General features: G+C 34.7%; 1 protein-coding gene across 2 annotated transcripts in view; it reads left to right on the top strand.

Moving 5' to 3' along the window:
- Window positions 1–16,999, top strand: part of AGL (amylo-alpha-1, 6-glucosidase, 4-alpha-glucanotransferase) — a 50,956-nt gene extending 33,957 nt beyond the window's left edge. For both annotated transcript variants that reach the window (XM_004689745.2, XM_012730133.1), the window contains exons 25-34: window positions 772–874; window positions 4,162–4,387; window positions 5,657–5,768; window positions 8,172–8,307; window positions 9,271–9,383; window positions 9,980–10,191; window positions 11,379–11,476; window positions 13,379–13,466; window positions 13,560–13,693; window positions 15,642–16,999. In XM_004689745.2, coding sequence (XP_004689802.1) covers window positions 772–874; window positions 4,162–4,387; window positions 5,657–5,768; window positions 8,172–8,307; window positions 9,271–9,383; window positions 9,980–10,191; window positions 11,379–11,476; window positions 13,379–13,466; window positions 13,560–13,693; window positions 15,642–15,759 — 1,340 coding nt within the window. In that variant the 3' untranslated portion in view covers window positions 15,760–16,999. The remainder of the gene's footprint in view (window positions 1–771; window positions 875–4,161; window positions 4,388–5,656; window positions 5,769–8,171; window positions 8,308–9,270; window positions 9,384–9,979; window positions 10,192–11,378; window positions 11,477–13,378; window positions 13,467–13,559; window positions 13,694–15,641) is intronic.
- The last annotated feature ends 5,407 nt before the right edge of the window (window positions 17,000–22,406 follow it).

Below are 22,406 nucleotides of genomic sequence, written 5' to 3'. Positions count from 1 at the left end.
GATCTGCCTGTTCTGCTCCCCACTCTGTCTCTGGTGAAGCCTCTCGCCACCCCTGAGCCTCTGGCCTGTACCCCAGTTCTGAATGTACAAATAAAATAAATCTTTAAAAAAAAAGAAACCAAACTCAGCCTTTCTAAAAGTAAAATTTTCAATTTTATCTAGCAGTTTATAGTTCATGTGTAAAGGCTTCAGTGATGAATATTCAAGTTATTTGGCACATGAAATACTTTTCATCTGTAAAAAGTGGCTCTGGCTTACAACGCATAATACTTTCAAGTGGTTTCCCATTTGAATTAATGGGAAATTTGGTCTGACTCACATAATAATTTAATAAACACTTATGTATCATAAAGTAGTCATAATTGTTTCATTTATTGCCTTTAAATTGCAGGTAGAATCTTTTCAAATACATCATTGCTGTTACGTTAGCTGCTTCTCTAAATATTTGACTTATGTTTTTAATTTTAATTTAGTAAAAAAATTTATCTGGGCTTAACATATACATGCAAATCAATTCAGATAAACATCCCTTTCTAGCACTGTTCCTTAATCTCTTTTGGGTCAGAGAATATAATAAAATTATATTAAAGAATATAATAAAAATATGGTGACTCATGCACAAAAGTTAACAGAAGGATAGACTTATGTTTTACAAAAATTTTAGAGTTTGCTGGCTCCATCTATTCCATCTTTGACCTCCAGGTTTAAAGCAACTAGTTCATAGGTTTGTTTATATTCTTAAGATTAATATATTACTTTGTTTTCTGTTAGGCTTACCTCATTTTTCTTCTGGTCTTTTCCGCTGCTGGGGAAGAGATACTTTTATTGCCCTTAGAGGTATACTGCTGATTACTGGACGCTATTTAGAGGCCAGGTAGGAGATCGCAAAAAGTTGCAATGCCAGTTTATGTCTGAATGATTTTCACATGTTCTTCCCATCTTCCTTCTTGTGCATCTATTCTAGTCTCAACATTGGGGAGGTATGTTTTTCTTGGATGTTCTTTTTTAACATGTCATCTAATAAGATCATAGAATTTCGGTTGAAATTGAAAATAACTGAAGTGACTTAAGTTCTAGTATCTCACATTACAGGTCATCAACATTTGCTAATTTATTTAATGAAACTAAAAATAATGCATGAACATACCACTGATATCACTCATAAATAATAAAATTTCTATGCCTGAATTAAGTGTAAGAAATCAGATAAACTTTTAGACAATATATGAAAGCTTAATTCTCATTTTCCTACAATAAAGACATTGCTGGCTCTTTAACTGGCTGATGCAGAAAAAATTGTGTCAAATTTACCTCTATCTGTTGCCCTTGTGGCTTCCAATTTTATACTTTTAGACTTAAAATTGTCTTCACATATGTCACAACAATATGAATTTAACAGAAGCAAAAAAAGAAAATCTCCACAGCAGTGGCATTCAGATCGTGTCCTCAAACCAGCAGCGTTAGAAATACAAGTTCTTAGTCACTATCCCAGGTTTGCTGAATGTGGGTGGGAAGGGCAGAATTGGCAGCCAGAGATCTATTTTTATAGAGGCCCCAGATGATTTTCAGAAGCCTCTGGCTAAAAGCATTGTGTGGGATCTCCAAGCTTCCTGATTATCAAGGCTCTTTATTGTCTTGGTGCCTACGGTTCCTGCTGGTCAAGCTGAAATGTAGTCAGACAGGGGGCTTCTCACCCTGCCAAACATCCTAGTATGAGGAACATACTGAGAAACCAGTATCGGCTGAAAACAGCAGGCAGACATTATGGCCAGATTGGCAAGATCAGCTTAATGCCTTACTTGTACAGATTAACAGAAAGTTTGGTAAGAATAGGGATTAGAGATAGTATGTTTTGATTAGCAGGAACTATGGAGCCTCTAAGCAATAGCCTCTGGTCACTCTAGCTTGCACCACACAGTGTCACACCTCCAATAATGCGCCCCACAAATGTACATTACATCCCCTACTTACCCATCTTCTCTAAATAAATATGAGAGTGCCCATAAATAGGAGCTGTGCTTTTTCAGGTGTAAGTCCCTCTAGGGCTCGCTCTCTCTCACTTGAACTTGAATATTCTTTCCTTCATCCCTCACCATTCCAGTGCTGCTTCCCTGTGAGGCGACAGCATTGCTCCACAAGGTAAAACTTTTAACTAAAAAAGCAGTTTTGTGACACCTTGTTTTGATATCATCAGAAAAAACAACTGATTTACCTCTTCAAATGAGAAAAGGTTTATTTTAGATCTTGAAGTTACAGATTTCTAAGATCTAACGTATACTATTCCCTGTTACACTAATATAATAAGGCCTTATTGACTTAAATGACAGTTGTAGAGCTGCAGAAATTTGGGAGTTTGTTCACTTCCTCCCCCTAGATAGTGCTCACTGACTATGCTTAAAAACTAAAAAATGGAGCATGAAAATTCAGCATAATAGGGTGATTAAGCTCTTGGATTTGGGTCCGACTGCCAGGTTCTAATCCTGGTTCCAAACTACCAACTGACAAATTATTTCTTTGTGCTCACTGTAAAATGACTATAATACTCACCTCATAGGGTTTTATGAGTATTAAATGAGCTGATACAGTTAGTGTCAAGAACGGTGTGTGTCATATAGTACACATTGTGCATTTTTTTAACCATTATTTTCATTGTTATCTGGGCTCTGGTTATTACTTCTATGTACCACCAAAAACTTCTGCTTTCCGACTTTACTCTAGAGTAAGGGTCAGCAAATTGTGCCCCAGCACATATTTTAGATAAGCAGGGAGCAATGAATGATTTTTAACTTTTTAAAGTCCTTCAAAAAAGATGAATACATGACTGAGAGCTGAGTACATGTCCAAAAGTCCTAAAATCTTTATGTTCTGACCCTTCACAGAAAAAGTTTACCTAGCCCTGACAAGATGTTGGCTTCAGGAAAACATTCTGCGGTGTGGGTACTTGCCATTTTGAATTATAAACTCATAAATTTCTATGACTTTTTACAAACAAACTGTATTATTTGCTTTTAGCCCTGTGTGGGTATTTGTGAAGCAACTTTTCACAGAGTGATTCAGGGATACATTCTTCTTCATCTTGAGGGACTGCAGTCTTCCAAACCCTCCAAGCCCTCTCCAGTCAGCTTTTAGAGAGCCAGCCTAGGAAAAACCGCACCTGTTTTCCATGCACTTAGCATACATCAGTTGCATTTACATTCTTTTGCCTAGAATGCAGTCATGTGGCCACAAGCGACTATAAAGTAGGCTAGAAATATGTAGGAAAGTCATGGTTGGTGAATACATGACTGTCTCTAACAAATAGTTCTTACTCCCCTATGTAGAGGTATTGATGAACTCAACTTTAAAGTGTATGACATTGTTCTGGATGGTTAAAATTGCTAACACTCTGACCTTTTATTAATTTGAAGTTCTACTTTCCATATAAGTATGGAGAGCTTTTATATTGTGGATGATAAAGTTTCCTACTGCATTATTAGTGAAGAAATAGACCTCAAACTGAGGTTGAGAATAAACATCCTGTATTGTAGCCAGACAGCAATAAGGCTTCTACAGCTTTAATGACTTCTTCAAGTTCATATGCACTAGGATTTAAACTTCAGTCTTGTTAGTTTCATGCTCTATTTAGAATGTCATGCCATCTTACGAGCCAAATTGTCATCTGATATATGTTAATAGACTAACAATTTAAAAGATAAAGTATTTTCCACCCGTTTTAAAAAAATGAATTGTTAGTCAAGGTCAACTTTTGTTTCTTTTTCTACTTACATGTCTGCTTTGTTCTTGGTACCTACTATTTAAATTAATAGTGTTCATGTTTGTAGTTACTTAGATTTTGAAATACCATTTTCAGAAGAAGAATATAAAGCTCTGAGGGACCATAAAAAATCACCCAGTCTAATCCCTGATTCCACAGATAGAAAAACTATACCAGAAAGGTGAAGTCACACAGATTATGAGAGAAAAAAGCCAGGGCTATGATAAAGGATTTTGACTCAGTTCTATCATACCATAATCACTTTCTATAAGAAAATTAAAAATATATATATAAAGGCAGGAGAGAAAATGCATCTGAAATAATTGTCATCAAAAGTGACTTTTTTTTTTCAATTTTTGAAATGTTTGTTTTCCTGTCAATTGGTCCACCTAATTCTGTTCTTTTAGGAATATTATTTTAGCCTTTGCTGCAACCCTGAGACATGGCCTCATTCCTAATCTCCTGGGAGAAGGAACTTATGCCAGATACAACTGCCGAGATGCTGTGTGGTGGTGGCTACAGTGTATTCAGGATTTCTGTAAAATGGTTCCAAACGGTGTTGACATCCTAAGGTGCCCAGTTTCCAGAATGTACCCTACAGATGATTCTGTTCCCTTGTCTGCTGGCACACTGGTAAAGATTATTTCTTAAAATAATTTCTTCCTGAAAATCTTTTAGCATCTAACATAAAAATACATGTAGTTAAGAATGCAAAGCTTAAGTATCAAGATTTTTCAAATATTGATATTGATAGTAGTTGCTGGTACGAGGAAAGATCACTGGATAAGACTTGCTCCTTGCCTAAAGAGCTTACATCATGGTAAAAAAAAATGAAGTGGAAAAAGTCAAAAATGAAAGGAGTGGACTGAAGTACAGTGTAAGACCATTGCTTAATCTAATTTTATTTTTGTATACAGTACTTGTATGGTAGTAACAAGTTGTGGAAAGGTATAAATCAGGTTGTGGTAACTGTTAACATGTTGTTTATCTTATGAACAGTGCAGAAGGAATTTATGAGCATTTTCCCCATCAAGAATAGATAGTGATGCTGTACTTTTACTGCTTCTAATCTGCCTTTCTGTTATATAGTTCATTATTAGTGTTGGAGACTTCCAAACCACTTCCAGGCTACCATACATTTGTGTCCCTATAATATGTATATCATGAAGTTTTCAAAGAATATTTGTGCAAAACATTTTTTATTTAAAATGGCACTTTAATATATAATTTATCCCCATTCTTGTATATGTGGATGAGTAAGAACTGCAATCCCATTTAAAAACCCAGATTTCTGTAATAAGCTAGACTTATCCATTAGCTGAATAATTCACTTTAACAGAATCTACTCGAGTTCACAAAATTGGTTTCAGATGTCAGTAAAATTGTGACATATTTCATGTCCCAGACATTACTAGTCAAAACTATAGTCTCTTAGATATGCCAGTGCCAAAAGTTAACCATATTATTTGGCGTATGGGAGCTGCTGCTTTCCCTAGTCCCACTCCAGTCCCCTCCTTCCCTTCCGAAAGAAAGTGTATTTTTTACAAAGCTTCATTTGTGGAATTTGGAAAGATTTTTTTTTAAAGATTTATTTATTTATTCATACAGAACTGGGGTACAGGCCAGAGATGTGGAGAGTGAGAGGATTCACCATAGACAGAGTGGGGAGCAGAACAGGCAGATCGACAAAGTACACTGCTGAGGGAGCAGCGGGAGGGTCAGGAGAGGTCTGCCGCACCGTGTGGATCTCCTCCAGGGCAGGCGGGGATCGAACTCATGAGGAAGTGACTTAAGCTTCTCAGTGCAGTGCTTTAACCCTCTGCGCCACTAGGGAGGGCCGGGAAGAAGATTTTTTAAAAACATAATTTCTAACAGCGGTCACGTTTGTTATGCTTCATATAGGATCAGCCATTGTTTGAAGTAATACAGGAAGCTCTGCAAAGACACATGCAGGGCATTCAGTTCCGGGAGAGGAATGCTGGCCCACAGATAGACCGAAACATGAAGGATGAAGGTAATGACTTAGAACCACACTAAAAATAAAAGTCTGTGCTTTGTCTATCAATTTTGTAGCATTGTTGGTAGTTGTATTTATAATCTAATAATTGCTAATGACAGAGTGCTTACTAGGTGCTAGCTGTTGTGCCAAGTACTTTACCTATGTTACCCCCATTTAACACTAACAAGCACATTAAAGAAGACTTGAATTGTTTCCATTTTTACTGCTATCATAACTAAGGCAGAGTAGCTTGCTCAAAGCCTCATATTTCCTACGTGGCAGAGCTAGGAGTTCTTCCAATCTGTCTCTGTAACCTAGACTCTTAGAAGATACTTTTTGTAGATTTGTACAGTGTATATCCTATCAAAGTGGTCTTCATGTACTAATGAACCTGCCAAAATTTGGCATTATCCACTAATCTTAGATATGCCAGTGCCATATAGGTATAAAGCAGCTGTAGGTCTCCTGTCACTGATGAATATGAGTATATGTTTATTGCCTTCTTGGGAGGTTTTCTATAAGTTGTTCATTCATGTTCTTTGCCTTTATTTGTCTACTTTTTGGCATTCCTGTATTTTTCTTATTTATTTCATGGAATTCTATATTGTAGACATGTCAGTTCTAGATACTGCATAATCCTTTTCCCAGTCTGACAACCAACTTAACTTTATCTATCCTGTCCTTCAACATTCTGAGTTACTTGAGGACTTCACCATAAGAATTTGACATAATTCAACCCAAATCAGATGGTAACATTGATAGTTTTTAGTTTTAAATATGTTACTGACAACATTATAAATGTTAGACTTAGTATTTTAAGGCAATTTGGATGATGAGTCCAAACATATTTTATGAGATGTAAAACACTGTTATTTTTCATGAAATGGAATAAATAATACAAAAAAACTCATATCATGGGCCTCCCCTGGTGGCACAGTGGGTTAGGACGCAGCACTGCAAGCTGGCTGCAGCTGATTCATTGCAAATTTGATCCCCCACCCCAGAGGTGATCCACATGGCTTGGCAGACCTCTCCTGACCCACTCACTGCTCCCCTCAGCAGTGTACTTCGTCATTTAGCCTGTTCTGCTCCCATTCTGTCTCTGGTGAACCTCTCACCACCCCTGCACCTCTGGCTTGTACCCCAACTCTGTATGAATAAATAAATAAATCTTTACAAAAAAAAAAGCAAAGACATATATAGATGTCACATCTAATACGTGAGAAATAATCGAATTTGAAATATTTATGAAAATTTTACTATCATGTGAAAAGACTGAAGGAATCTATAAATGTAATAGTTTCATTAGGATAATTGACTTCTTTTGTTCTGCTCTTATTTTTAAGCATCAAGTGATAAACTTTTTAAATGATTGTATATATTTCAGGTAACTCACTAACTTTAGCAAAATTTGATGTAGACTCAAAAATCTGAATTACTTATTGTATATTCTAAATTATATTTTAAATGATAACTCAGACTCTCTTTAGTTAGTTTATTGTTTGTAATAGTGATATATAAGTTGTATACATACTTGAACTGATATGAATCAGTTTGATCCTTTACAGAGAGAAATAATTAGAAATAGATTTTGTATTTAATGGACATTTTTGTGAGGTTATTTTAGTTTTTCATTTTAATTATAAAATATGTTAACTTACAAAATATAATATAAATTGCTCCTTCAAAACCTAGAAATGAAATTAGACAAATGTTTAATATTTAGCCATATTTTCTCTTCTGTTTTGAAAAAACATTAACAGAAATATAGAAAGTTTCATCTCTTTCTAGGATTGACTGTCCTATAGTCAATGTATATTTTCCATGTATACTTTTGTAGTTTTATATATTTGTGTGTTTGAATTACATATATTTGTATATATCATATAATATGTACTAAGTATATTAATTCAGATTACCATGATGTCATATTAAACATATACCTTATGTAGCCATTTGTTTTTAATTTATACAAATATATTAAACATAGCCATATAAAAATACATAGTTATGTATATTATAAATATTTCAAAGTTTTACAGGAAGGGTATCTTAGTATGCACAGCATTTCAAAACTAGTTTACTTAATCATTTTTTCTTGGGGATATATCCATTTTGAATCATGTAAATACAGTTCACTAATTTTAAACAGGATAGTTTTCCATTGTATGAATAAACCAGCTTTTGTCCATTCCTCCATTTTCTTACTGTTTAAAAGCAGTGTTGCACTGAGGTTCTTATACATCTGTCTGTAGGCATGTAGGCAAGGACTTCTCTAGGGAGTATATCTAGAAGTGAAATTACTATGTGATAGAATATGCACTTCTTTGACTTTTAAAGTATTATCAAATTACTCTGTTGAGCAGTTCCTAGCTTATATCCCTTTTAAGTTATAAATGTTCTATTTTATATTTTTAGGTTTTAATATAACTGCAGGGGTTGATGAAGAAACAGGCTTTGTTTATGGAGGAAATCGTTTTAACTGTGGCACATGGATGGATAAAATGGGAGAAAGTGACAAAGCTAGAAACAGAGGGATCCCAGCCACTCCAAGGTAGTGTTCATAGTTCTTACATAATAAAACCGTTTTTTAAAAGCTATGTGTTGTTTTAAACATGTGGAATCCTGTGTCCATGAAGTCAAAGCTCCCTTCTTCCTCTCCCACAATATGCATATACACAGTCCTTTTAGTATAAGTCATCAAAACTATCTGTTCTCTTCTGGGAGTTCCCATGGGTTAATTCTCTACAAACACCCTAAAGGAAAATATTTTTATGTATTATCCTGTCGTTAAGGCATTTTATAATCTGAAATGCTTTCAGAGTAAGCATTGCTTTCTATCCATCTTTTATAAATATGGACAATAATCAATTGTCCTATCTTTTATGAGATCCTTTCTGAACCTTTTCTTCCCCATAATCTCTTTTGTCTTTCATCCCATCATGTCCTGTGATTTTAGATTCTTAGAACAATATCAAGTCTTGAGAATCCATTTTCTTATTCTATTTTCAGTCAATTATCAAAAAAAAAACATTAATTATTGTAGCTGTTTTTAAATGCTTTTAATTCTTTTTAAAGCCAAATTATTTTTATATATTACTAGATTTTGTACTTCCCTACTTCCTTTTCACTTTTCTTAAAAATAAACTTTCCCATTATTAATGTTCATCTTCCCTGATTTTTTTCCAGTGCTGCATTCTATGTTTATCTTCTCTCTGGTACTTTATCTCAGTTTTCTGATTCTTATTACCACTTTTTTCCAGGTGCCATCTTCTTTTACTCTATGTTCCCACATTCTATTTATAGGATTTTTTTTAAATGTTAATAAACAATGACAAAAGTGTACAAGGAGAGATTCTTATAAAACACGCATTACTGTAAAGTGAGGGGGTTGTTTTATAGATAATTGTTTCTATAATACATGTTCTATAATTCATCAAAATTGTTTATTCAGTGCTTAGTTTACAACAGTACTTAATGCCCCAACTCACAACATAAAATTTATTTTTAATTTTAGAGATGGGTCTGCTGTAGAAATTGTGGGCTTGAGTAAATCTGCCATTCGTTGGTTGCTGGAATTATCTCAAAAAAATATTTTTCCTTATCGTGAAATCACAATAAAAAGAAATGGTAAGCTATTCATTATTTACAGAGAAATCTCAAATGTATTATCTATATTGTTATTCTGCGTAAATCAACATGTTTTGTTCCCCCACCTCTTCCCCTACCATGCAATCATCTTTTGACTCAATTAACTGACATTAGAAAACCTTTAAAATTAAGAGGAAAGAAAGACTATAATTTGCTAGTATGAAAATTGTAACAAACCTAGTTACTAACTATATTTTCATAGCAATTTTGAACTAAGATATGAAAAATATCATATTTATGATTTGTTATACTTCTTCCTCAGTATGACAGTGAGCAAATTAAATTTTTAGTGAGAAATTGATGTCTTTACATCTTTTTTTACACCAGTGCTATCCAATAAGTACATAATTTAAGCTATAGACAAGTTTAAGCTTTCTCGTACCCACATTTTAAAAAGTAACAGAAGAAATTAATGTTAATGTATGTTCTAACAGTATATTCCAAATACTATTTCAACATGCAGTCAATATGAAAGTATCATGAGTTAACTGACCTTCTTTCTTTGACTATGACTAAATGTGTGTGGATTAGGTTGTTGAATGCTTAAAACAACCAAGTTTTTTATTATGCTTCAGGAAAGACTCTGACAGTCTCATATGAGGAGTGGAACAGAAGAATACAAGAAAACTTTGAAAAGCTATTTTATGTGTCAGAAGACCCTTCAGATTTTAACGAAAAGCATCCTAATCTGGTTCACAAACGTGGCATATACAAGGATAGTTATGGAGCTTCAAGCCCTTGGTGTGACTACCAACTCAGGCCAAATTTTACCATAGCAATGGTTGTAGTAAGTGATTTGTTATCTTCAGACTTCAGTGATGTTATGATAGGGCTTATGAAGTTCTTTATTCCCATTCATTTAAGCTTAATTAGTATGTTGTTCTTGAAAAATATCTGTATTCCAAGACCTCCCAGCTGGTGCACAGGTTAAAGTCTCAGTGCTACCAAGCTATCACCAGCCAATGTGGCATGAGTTGATTCCCAGCCAGGGTGCTGACCCACATGGCCCAGCAGACATCTCCTGTTTCACCTGCTGCTCCCTTCAGCAGTGTATTTCAGTAGTTCCCCATTCTGTCCCTGTTAAACTCCTTCAGCCCCCATACCTCTGGACTCGATCTCAGTTCTTCTATGCATAGCTAAATAAAAAAAGAAAAGAGAGCATCCGTATTGCAGCACACCTTTTCATGACCAGTGCCTCACCACACTGGTTCGAAAGCTCTAGATTAGTAAACAAATGTGAATATATTTATTTATACTTTGTATTTTCATTGCTGTTTTGCTGTCATTATTTCTATATAGCCAAGAATTCTAGACTTTCCTAATTTTATTTCTATTTAGTCTAAAAATAAACTACAAGCTTATTAAAATTAGGGTCAAAAAGAGTACTAAATGTAGTGTTTTTAATTACAGTAGAAGTAAAATTGCAAAGCTACAAGAAGGTAGCTTTAGTTCAATGTCCATTTGATTTCATTTCAATGTTAAATGTAATGCAGATTCTATCACCATTGTTTTTTTTTCTTTCTTATGCCATATCAGAAGTAAAGCTATTTATGCTACTGAAGCAAAAGCTCTCCAATATTTTACTATGATCCCAGAAGCAAAAAAATGGGTAACAGCTATATATAAAGTATAAATCCGATAGAGTGAATTAAATGGTTTTGAGTGTGCTTTCTTTGGTATCTGTGGCAACTTCCTTTTGGAGCTAATACACTTTCTTGAAATGGCATAAGGAAATCTTCACCTCAAAAAGCTTTCCTAGCTTCTAATGCTAAGAATAGTGCTTCTAAGTAACCACAAAGTAATCCAAGATTAGATCTGGTTAGGTCAATTCCAACCCATCCTGTATTTTTCAATAGTCTTCATTCTTTCCAAGTTTATATGGGTAGTTTATGTCCCAGGATTTACCCAGGATGGGTAAATCTAGTTCTTCTTTGATCTTAAAAAGTTTGTACATTTGTTTTTGACATTCACTAGGCCCCTGAGCTCTTTACTGCAGAAAAAGCTTGGAAAGCTTTGGAGATTGCAGAAAAAAAGTTGCTTGGTCCCCTTGGCATGAAAACTTTGGATCCAGAGTAAGTTAGAATATAAGTATTTAAAATGCTGACATTACATTGAATCAACCATAGTTTACTTATCAGTGAATTCCTTAAAATTGCATTCAAACTGATTCTTCATTTAATTACAGTGTTTTAAGTACAGTGCCTTTGACTTATCCTATGTTTAATAATGAATAAAAGTTTTAACTTTATAAAACTAATATGTCATGAATATTTTCTAATGTCTGTTGTTTTCTGATTGTAAGAGTAATAGGTGGTTATTATAGATATTGAAAATACCCATATTGTCCCCTCAGAGACAATCTTGATCCCAGTAATTCTCTCCATACTTCTAAATAACACAATATACCACTCTTCATGATTTTTTTTAAATGTTAGGCATTGTTATTTTTTCTGACTTTTTTTGACAACTGATGATTTAATTCCATCTTCACCTCACCACCACCCCTTTCCTTCCTTACACCACTATTTTTATTTGAACTAAGTTTTGTTTTCATTTTATAATTATCTATGTTGTATTTTCTTTTCAACATTTGTTCTTTCTTGAGTTTCTAATGACCTTTTTTCTTTGATGGTTTTTCTTTAAAATATTCTTCATCAGATTGCTTTCTATATCAATATATGACAAAACCTTATTTCTATAGTACCTTTATAGATCTCCTAACTTACTCTGAATACTCATTTTAGTCATGAGATACAAAATTTTGTATGTATGTACTTACCTGAATTTGGAGGTGACCTCCACATTTTCAGAAGAATTAAGAACTATTGGTCAAAGTAAAAACCCATAGTTAAAGATTTCTCAAGTGACAAATTCTGTCCGCCTCACCAAAAGTAAGAAAAACCAAGTATGCATGACTATCTTGTATTATTATCTATTGTAGTTCTTTGTTTCATTTCTAACTGTGTATAAATTTTATATATTCAGTTACTATTGTAATCTGCTGATACACCAGTTTTAACAAATTTTAAAATAACTTCATGGAGAAGTTTTAAAAACAACCTTTCCGGGCCCTCCCTGGTGGCGCAGCGGGTTAAAGCACTGCACTGAGAAGCTAAAGCCACTTCCGCATGAGTTCGATTCCCGCCTGCCCCGGAGGTGACCACATGGTGTGGCAGACCTCTCCTGACCCACCCGCTGCTCCCCTCAGCAGTGTACTTCGTCGATCTGCCTGTTCTGCTCCCCACTCTGTCTCTGGTGAAGCCTCTCACCGCCCTGAGCCTCTGGCCTGTACCCCAGTTCTGTATGCATAAATAAATAAATCTTTAAAAAAAAAAAACAAAAAAAAAACCAACCTTTCCAATATATTATATAATTTTATATAATAAAAGCTGCTTCTCTTAGTGCTTACTAATTCAGATTTTCTTGTGTATATTTTAATCATTACAAATATGTTAGGGATCTAATGAAATAATTTACTTTAAACTAGTCAACATTTAGTGTTAGGCTAGCTCATTGAGGGCAAGATATATGAGCTTTTATTTATTAGCCAGTAAGTTTTTGTTAATCATTCCTTAGAACGTTAGTCATGCTTCAAGTGACAGTGTTTGATCAGTGACATAGATGGTGGTGGTCCCAGAAATGCTGTAGCATTTCACATGTGTAGCCTAAGTGTGCAATAGGTTATAACTTCCATGCTTGTATAAGCACATTCTAGGATGTTCATTCATCCAGCAACAAAAAGCTCTTAAGGACACATTTTTAGACTGTATCCTGATCATTAAGCAATGCATTACTGTGTTAAATTCCTCTGAACTCAGAGTACACTAAATTTAAGGTTTAATGAATTAATTCATTTTGTAGATTAGAAGACAAAATAATTTAAATATTTCTCTTGCCTTTGCTATTGAGATTGTCTAATGCTTTGTATATAATGTCTGATCTCTTTTTTAACCTAAATTTCAATCATTTTGCAGTGATATGGTTTACTGTGGAATTTATGACAATGCCTTAGACAATGACAACTACAATCTTGCTAAAGGTTTCAACTATCACCAAGGACCTGTAAGAATTTCATTTGTCTGAGTTTTCAGCTAAAGTTATTTTTCAAATAATTTAAAATATTTATAGCTTTTTTCACTAAATCATCTGTTTTAGGAATGGCTGTGGCCCATTGGGTATTTTCTTCGAGCAAAATTATATTTTTCCAAATTGATGGGTCCAGAGACTAATGCAAAGACCATGTTGTTGGTTAAAAATGTTCTTTCCCGACATTATGTTCATCTTGAGAGGTAAGTTGTAAGGCACATGTGACTTTCATAAGCTGTATGTCAATTTATTAAACAGTAAGTAAATGATATTTCCTTAAAATTCATTTCTGTATATTCTAAGTGTCCCAATAAAATATGAAAACTTTACTCTTTAACACAATTTCTATGATATAATTTTCAGCTTCCTTTAATTATTTCAGATTGTCATTTATTTTAATTTGAAAAGTTGGTGTTATGTGATTTATATGTGTGGAATATATGTGGAATTTTGAGTTTTAAAATCTAGCTGATATATTTGAATATTGTTAGCAATGATTTAAACTACAGAAATTTATTATCACATAGTTCTGGGAGCCAAGATCCTCAAAGTATTTCCAACAGAGTAAAAACAAACATGCTAGAATTTGTGGGATACTGCTAATTTAGTGCTTAATAGAAAATTTATAGCACTAAGCACTTTTATTAAAAAAGAAGAAATGCCTCTACATAAATGATGTCAGCAGCTACCTTAAGAACTAGAAAAATATATACAGTAAATCAAAGGTAAGCAGAAGGGAATAATAATGAGCGTTTCTGAGGGATCCTGTTCTTTGTTGCCTGAAGTTCAATGTCTTAAAAGTGACCGCTCCTTTTGAAGGTGTGTGGGAAGGCTCTCCAGCCCTCTTGCAAGCCTCTGGCGATTCCTGGCTATGTTGGCAGCGTAACCCAGTCTTCCCATGGCTTTTCCCCACATACATTTGTCTATGTCCAGATTTCCTCATTTCGTGAGGTCACCTGTCATAATGCATTAGAGGCCCACCCTATTCCAGTATGACTTCATCTTAACAAATTGTACTTCAACACCCTTTTATCCAAACTGATTCACATTCTTATTTATTGAGAGTTAGGATTTTCATATTTGATTTGTGAGGGGCCCATAATTCAATTCATTACAGATACTGTGATACCTAACTTCAGCAATTTGACATTTTCCTTTGAAGTAGTTTGACCACTTAGAAAAAATAAGATTTCTATATATTCCATTTTCTCTTGTTGGTTTTTAAAATAGGGCACCTGTTAGCTATTAGCTGTTATCCAAAATATTTCCATATTTAGATGACAGAATTGTTTTTCCATTCTTATTAAAAATTTTATACCTGTCTGTGTATATGTAATATAACCAAGAGTTACAAAGCATAATAATGAAACAGCCCAACCTAAAAAATAAAAAAAAATCACAGAATGTGTGTATTTAAATGTTTTAAATTAATGCTTCATACTTAGGGACTTACAGTGAAATTAAGGATAACTTTAATGTGCTAATAAGGCTGTGCTCAGATAATGAGATCTAGAACAAATCACTAACCTCTATAACCCTTTCCTGTCTACTTTCTAAATCACAATGACTGTGGTGTCCACCTTGCAGGCTTATGATGAGCACCAAGTAAAATATGTTTTGAAGCACTTCTATTAGAACATAATAAATGCACAGTACATGCTAACCTCATTCTCCTTCTATAGAATTAAAAAGTAATGTACAAATTCACTTTTTAATTTGCACTTTTTTTCTAGGCACAGTTCTTAGTGTTTCTTAATTTTTTCATATTGGTTTTATAATTTTGTTAAAAGCAAACATACTTTATCTATGTAACTACAATTGAGTCTCATAACCTTATTCCAAAAGGAATAAATCTAGGTCTGGCAAGATATTTTTCTCTACAATTTAGTTGGAATTGGAATTTCTTCTATGTCATTATTATCTAAAGGCATCCCTTTGTATTTCAAAGTCTTAAATCACAAAGACTGAATACCAAAGAAAGAATATATAAATTCTTTAGATATCTTTAGAATAGCCTTCTTATATTGTAGCAAATAACTAAATTATGATTTTTTGAAATTAGATGTCATAATCACCAGTTGTATTGCCTGTCTTGTTACTCTAAACAAGACATGTGTTATATTTCATAAAATATCTTTTTTTTCCTTGAAGATCCCCTTGGAAAGGACTTCCAGAACTGACCAATGAGAATGGCCGATACTGTCCTTTCAGCTGTGAAACACAAGCCTGGTCAATTAGTTCTATTCTTGAAATACTCTATGACTTATAGTTGGTTCATAGATATTTATTAAGAATGCAGTCACATGTATTATGCAATGTAAGGTCATAATATGATATAAATGCTTTATATGCACAAACTCTAGTGATTTTTAAAATCTCATTCATATAAATTTGATGCCCAATTATAAGACTCTAGAAGCATTGATTTTCTTTTCTTTCTTAATGTACAGAAATATTTTTTTATTTGAATCCAAAAGAAAATAATATTACCAATGGAACTTTTTTCTTTTGTGTTCAGGAAGTACTTCAAATATCTGGAAACAAAGAATTCCAAATTCAGAGTTTGAAAAGAAAAATCAAATGATCTACTTGTACATAAGTAAAAATAAAACACAAGGCTTATAATAAACTTAAAAGAATCTTTAGCTTATATATTTTCTTCAGTGACAATATGTACTGAATTGGCTGTGGTTAATTGATAGTCTTGACTTTTACTACAGTATTCCTAGCATCTTTCGCACTGCTTTCAGTAAATATTAAATGGACATTGAATCACAGAAATGTTCACCTACAATGTATGTTCCTAAATGGAGCATAGGTGTTCATAATGTGCTTTTATTTTCTTCTCTGGTATATTAATATTTTAATATAATAAATGCTAACTTTATATTTAACACAATTTGCTTTTGCTAATGATGCACAGATTAAAGCATTAGGAGTTTATTTCCTAGTTTTTAGTTTTATAAAATTAATCTTGAGTTTCAGTTTCCTATTAGGAGATGTTTACATTTTCATAATGCAGATTGTTGGGCATATTTGTGAGAATGTTAAATTTAAAATACTGTTTAATTTTCTAAAATTTAACAAGTATTTTTAGTTTGTGTATAAAAGTATTGATAGATCATAGTAAATTCTGGTTTCCTATTAGCAAAACCCACATGAAAAGTTTAGCATTAAGAACAATCTTAATATAACAAACATATAGAATTCAGCAGTTTCTTAAATTCAGTAAAATTATTTAATAGGGTTTTCATGTTACTTTAAGACACTTTATTCTGAAAAAGAAATAGAAGGAACAAGATTTATAACATTTATATGAGTTGACACTTTTAAATGATACTTATTTTCTAGATAAAATTGTTTTTTACACTTTTGCTGTTTTTGTCTTGTGGAAATATTTAAATTGGGTCACTTTATTTTTAGTTGAAAGAAAATAGTTGCAAAAATTCTTCTTTATATTTGGTGTTATTCACGAGTATGTTTATACTTAATAAAATGATGGTATGCCAACATTTGAGGTCACATTCTCAGTTTGAGGTCACATACCCAACTAGTTCAAGTCTAACTAAGAAAAATAAAGAAGAAAAACAAGTAAACTAAAATATCTGACAAGCAAAAATATGTGAATGGTTCAGATGTCAAATATCCATGTTTAAAAGCTCATTCAATGTACCATAAGATTATCTGTCCACTCTTTGAAAAGTTGATTCTACTTATAAAGCAGTTTCAACTAGCTTGCTTTGCTGGTTTCCCAAATCAAAGCAAATTAAATTCCATGAACTCAAGGAGAGTTGTGATAGTAATCTGATCACTATAGTAAATACATTGACATCCAAGTTTTCCATTTTCCTTCATTGCAGTGTGGATGAGCCTGTGTAGTTAAAAAGAATGACCTTTCTTGAGAAAGAGAACCATTAGTCATCAGAGGTTATGTAGTTGTGTTACTTTGCTTTAACTTCTATATTAAAGGCAGTATGAAAGTGACTGAAAACCAGCACATTAACAGGAAAAAGAAGTAGTGGCTGACAAATACAATTAGGTGGATGCTTGATGGATGAATACATGATTGATAGATAGATAGTTGAACTTGCCATAATATGTTCTCTATAATAGAGCAACTACCCACCTCAGTAATTTTTCAGTAATTTTTCATCATGTTGTACTAGCAAATGAAGTGTTTCATATTCCTAATAAGGAACAGTGATGAAAGAATACTGTTATAATCTGCATGGTCTATTGAAAAGTTTAGAAAGGCATGTCACACATTATTTCATCAGAGGTAGTTAAAAACATAGTTTTAGAATTAGAAGTGTAAGTATCCTTTAATTAGCATTGGAGTGAAACAGAATGCTTCATTCCTGAGTGATGCTGGATGGACCCTTATATTACATTTCAGTGTAATGAAATGTACCTTGGTTCTTCACTAGTCATAATCAATCTTACTCTTTAACATGAGAAGTAAGCTTGCCATTTTAACCAGTATGCTATGTTAATTTAATAAATTTCAAAGGTACGGAAACATGAGACCTGTCGTCACTATGGAATATTGTAATGTATGTGGATTTCTGCTGTGTCTAGTGAGCAAATGTTATTTTAATGTCTGTGTGCCAAGAAAATAAAAATCTTTTTTAAAGGACAATGTTTTGTTTCCATTCCATTACTTATCAATTAACTGATTTGTCCACAGTGATGACCACCCTTTATTCAGGGCTTCCTTAACTTGGGTGCTTATCTCTGAGGACAGAGGGAGGCATAGAGAAGAGGAAGAATTTAATTGGCTAATTTTTTTAATTAACTGTTAAAGTTAGGAACAAAATAAACTTTCAGTATATAAATAAAGTAAAGTTGTTAGCAACTACACACTCCCTGGTATTTGTAAAACTTTTTTTTTTTTTTTTTTCATAAAAAGACTACTTTTACAGCTGCACCAATAGACTGAACCATGATTTAGAAGGCATGGTAACATTAATACAATAACCACCAGCAAGACAAGCAAAGGTATCTGAAGTGGCTTTCCAGTGATGTGATGCCTTGGTCAAGGAAATGAGCTGCTCACAAACTTCCTCACTTCAATCTTCACAAACTCTTCTCCTTCCCTGATAAAAGCCTGCAGCTCAGGAATTGTCTGAGCTACCATCTTCTCTTAACAGGGAGCAACTCTGTCCATAGCAAGGTTCTTCTCCAGCCTTTGTCCCCAGCAGCAGTGGTTGGAAAAGTAGGTATAGTCTGTCCCGTGGGAGTCAACAAAGGTGCACTGGAGAACTCGGTCATAATTTCTTTTTCATTCACTTCATCCACAAGGGAGAGGACAAGCCCAGCACCAGCATATGCCATGGACAGGGCAGCAGAGCCTGCTCCAGCTTTCCCTTGACCACACCTGTGCCAGACTCCAGGATCCACGCCTTGAGGTCTGTCAGTTGGTCCTAAGAGAAGTGATCCGAATGTGCCCTGAGAGCTAGGGGATAATGGTCTTCCCAGCATTACCGCCCGTGACAAGAATATTGACTGGAGCTGAGCCAAATCCTTCAGCTCTGCCACAAAAGTGTTGGCTCTAGCAGTGTGCAATTCCTCCCCGCCTCCACCCCAAGATATTTTTTTTTAATAAACAGAACTGCATTTTCTTCTTCTTTTAATTTATGCATACAGAACCGGGGAACAGGCCAGAGATGTAGGGGCGGTGAGAGGATTCACCAGAGAGAGCCAGGAGAACAGGTAGATGGACTAAGTACACTGCTGAGAGAGGCAGAGGGTGGGTCAGGAGAGGTCTACCGCACCATGTGGTCACCTACGGGCTAGTGATCGAACTCAGACTGAGGTGGTTGAGGCTAGCTTGCAGTGCTGTGTCCTAACACATTTTGCCTTGCATCACCAGGAAGGGCCCCACCCCAAGATTTTAATGGGGCTTTATACACCATGTTTCTTGAAACTTCTGCTGTGTGTGCAATGATGAAGTTGGCTGATTTGCAGTGTTGCAGATCATGGCCTCAGGGTAAGGCCACGATTGTGGCTCTGGTATTGAGCAGGTCACTCCGTGTCATACCTGGTTTCTCAGCACTCCTGCTGGAATAATGACCACCTCATAGCAGCTCAAGCAGTCTGGAAGCCACTAGGGACTGAAGTAGCCTTTCCTATTAGCTCTGGCCCCTGTGGGCTCTCTTGCTGGTAGAGCAATATCTAATGGGCCAGACAGACCACCAAGGGGCTGCCCTATCCCTGAAGCCCAGAACATGGCTACTGTTGCATGTTCTGGCAAAGAGCAGTGCCAGCTTGCCTGGTACAGGCAAAGAACACAGCTGGTGAGGGATAACACAACCTTGAATTTTTTTTAACCTTTTATCAGTTTATTAGCAGCAAATACCATGGGCCAGAGTAGACAATTTTCTGCTCTCCTTTTTCAGAATTTTATTTCTTACATCTACCTTTTTTTTTTTAACCTGAAAACATTTAACTCTAATCTTGGAATTCTAATATAGTCAATATATCTGTATACTGTCTCACAGGGAATTTTTTTTGGTAGAAATTCCAGACATATGTCTCTTATAACAGTGATAGAATGAAAAAAAGAAAATTTCAAAGTTCACAAGTCAAATAATTTCTTCCTTCTAAATCCCGTAAGTCATAATTGTTATATTCCAGGCTTAGAAGTAATTTTGCATAGAGGAATAATTTTTTTTTTATTAATACTCTTCTAAAACAAAAGGGTTTTGGAGCTCTGGCTAGACCAGACATGGAGAAAGCCACAAATGACAGGAAGGATAAAAAGCCGGGAGAGGCAGAAGGCAGTTGGATTAGAATGGCCCGTCTAACAAAAATGTTATAGTTCATAATTTTACATGTATTTTTTTTTAAAGATTTATTTTTATTTATTCATACAGAACTGGGGCACAGGCCAGAGGCTCAGGGGCGGTGAGAGGCTTCACCAGAGACAGAGCCGGGAGCAGAACAGGCAGATCGACGAAGTACACTGCTGAGGGGAGCAGCGGGCGGGTCAGGAGAGGTCTGCCACGCCATGTGGTCACCTCCGGGGCAGGCGGGACTCGAACCCATGCAGAAGCGGCTTTAGATTCTCATTGCTGTGCTTTAACCCGCTGCGCCACCAGGGAGGGCCCTACGTGTATATTTTTAATTCATAATTTTATGCATAGTTTTAAAATAAGAAAAATAGCTACTATAAAAATAGCTAATAAGTTAAAATGGGGTTTTGTAGATATTTGCTTTTGGATTCATTGATTTTGCTACTACTTTGATCTTTCTCAATATTGGACAAAGAGAAATTAGCAGACAAATAACTGAAATTGTTTAGCCTACATACCTAGAATATGACTGTTTAATAAACTTAGAATTTCTGAGTATCTTCAGAAAAGATCTTTTGATTTCCTTTAAGCAACTACAAAATGCTAACTAATTCAAAAGCTAGAGTCACTTTCTATTAGAGATTCACTTAACTTACTAGAATTCAACTCTACTTTCTGAAAATAATAAATATGTTGCACTTCTCAAAAGGTCTTCATTTCTTTGTGTTTCTTATTATTATTCCATTTAGTTAAGAATGGTTTAAAAAGTGTTTAAAAAGATGTGAATTTGGCATCTAGTGTTTAAAAAGATGCGAATTTGGCAACCTCCCTGGTGGCACAAGGGATTAAAGTGCAACACTATGAACCTATGTGCAGCCACTGCAGTATGACCTCAATCCCCCATTAGGGAGCTGTCCCACATGGTGCAGCAGACCTCTCCTGTCTCACCCACTTCGCAGTGTATTTCAGTGGATCTATCTGTTCTGCTGCCCACTCTGTCTCTGGTGAATCCTCTCATTACCCCCATCCTGCACCTCTGGCCTGGATCTTAGTGCTTGTATGCATAGATAAATAAATCTTTAAAAAATAAAGAGATGCTACTTTTCATTAAACATAGGCACTTCTGACCTTTTACATAATGTGCAATAGCCAGAAAGACACATCTTGTTTACGTCTGTGGTAGATAAAAGGATGGTAGACCTGAGAGATGGTGGCCTGAAGGAGTAAAGAAAACCGGACCTGAGAGATGGTGGCCTGAAGGAGTAAAGAAAACCGTCGCATTGCTCTTATAAACTTGTAAGCATGAAGTCCTACACAGATTGGGAAACTGCCCTCAGACAAAGGCTAAGAACTTTACCTTGAGTCCAACTTAAAGGCGTATAACCATTTACGATTAAACAGGAGATACTTAAGTTAGATTCGTTAAGATGTTAAGAAGGGTCTTGTTAGTTTTCAGCCTAGAAACTTTTCAGTGAATATTTGAGTATAATTACATTCCTAGAGAAAAAGACTATGTTTTTGAATTATATTGGCCATATGAAAGGGTGTATAGCAGGCATGTCTCTTTAAAGAATAATGAAATGAACAACCATGGATCTCATACAGAGTTAAAAACTGAAACAAATTTCCTGTGCTTATTTTAAACAATACTGAGAAAGCAAAGATAATATCTGTGTATTTCAAAAATTCTTGTTCTAGAAAGATAAGACAGCAAGCCAACCAAAACAGCTTGCTCATCAGTATTTTGCTGATAACTATCTTGCTAATTGAGATTTGCTTCACAAGTTGTTGGGAAAGGAGTGACCTTTACACTGAAGGGGGTGGGGGGTCAGGGGTGGCAAACCCAGCAGAAGCCCTGACTGGCTTGTGAGAGCTGAGACTGCTAGACAGGCTACTGGCTTTACAAAAATAAGCAATAAGGCAGAACCGCTACATGTTGTATGTTATTGAATGAATACTAATTTAGCACTATATTTGTATTTATATTAAAAAAATGTTCATAGGTTCTACATCTTATTGAAATTTAACTTGAAAAAGTGTTTACCTGTTATCAGTAATAATTCCCTCTCCAGTAAAATAGGTAAGGAACATTTTGTACTTTCTTATGCTTTAAAACCTAGGT

Source organism: Condylura cristata, unplaced genomic scaffold, assembly GCF_000260355.1.
Source record: "Condylura cristata isolate star-nosed mole 26May11 unplaced genomic scaffold, ConCri1.0 scaffold00026, whole genome shotgun sequence".
NCBI classification, from domain to species: Eukaryota; Metazoa; Chordata; class Mammalia; order Eulipotyphla; family Talpidae; genus Condylura; species Condylura cristata.
Note: the sequence above shows the minus strand (reverse complement) of the source record. Positions and strands in the feature narration are given on the sequence as shown.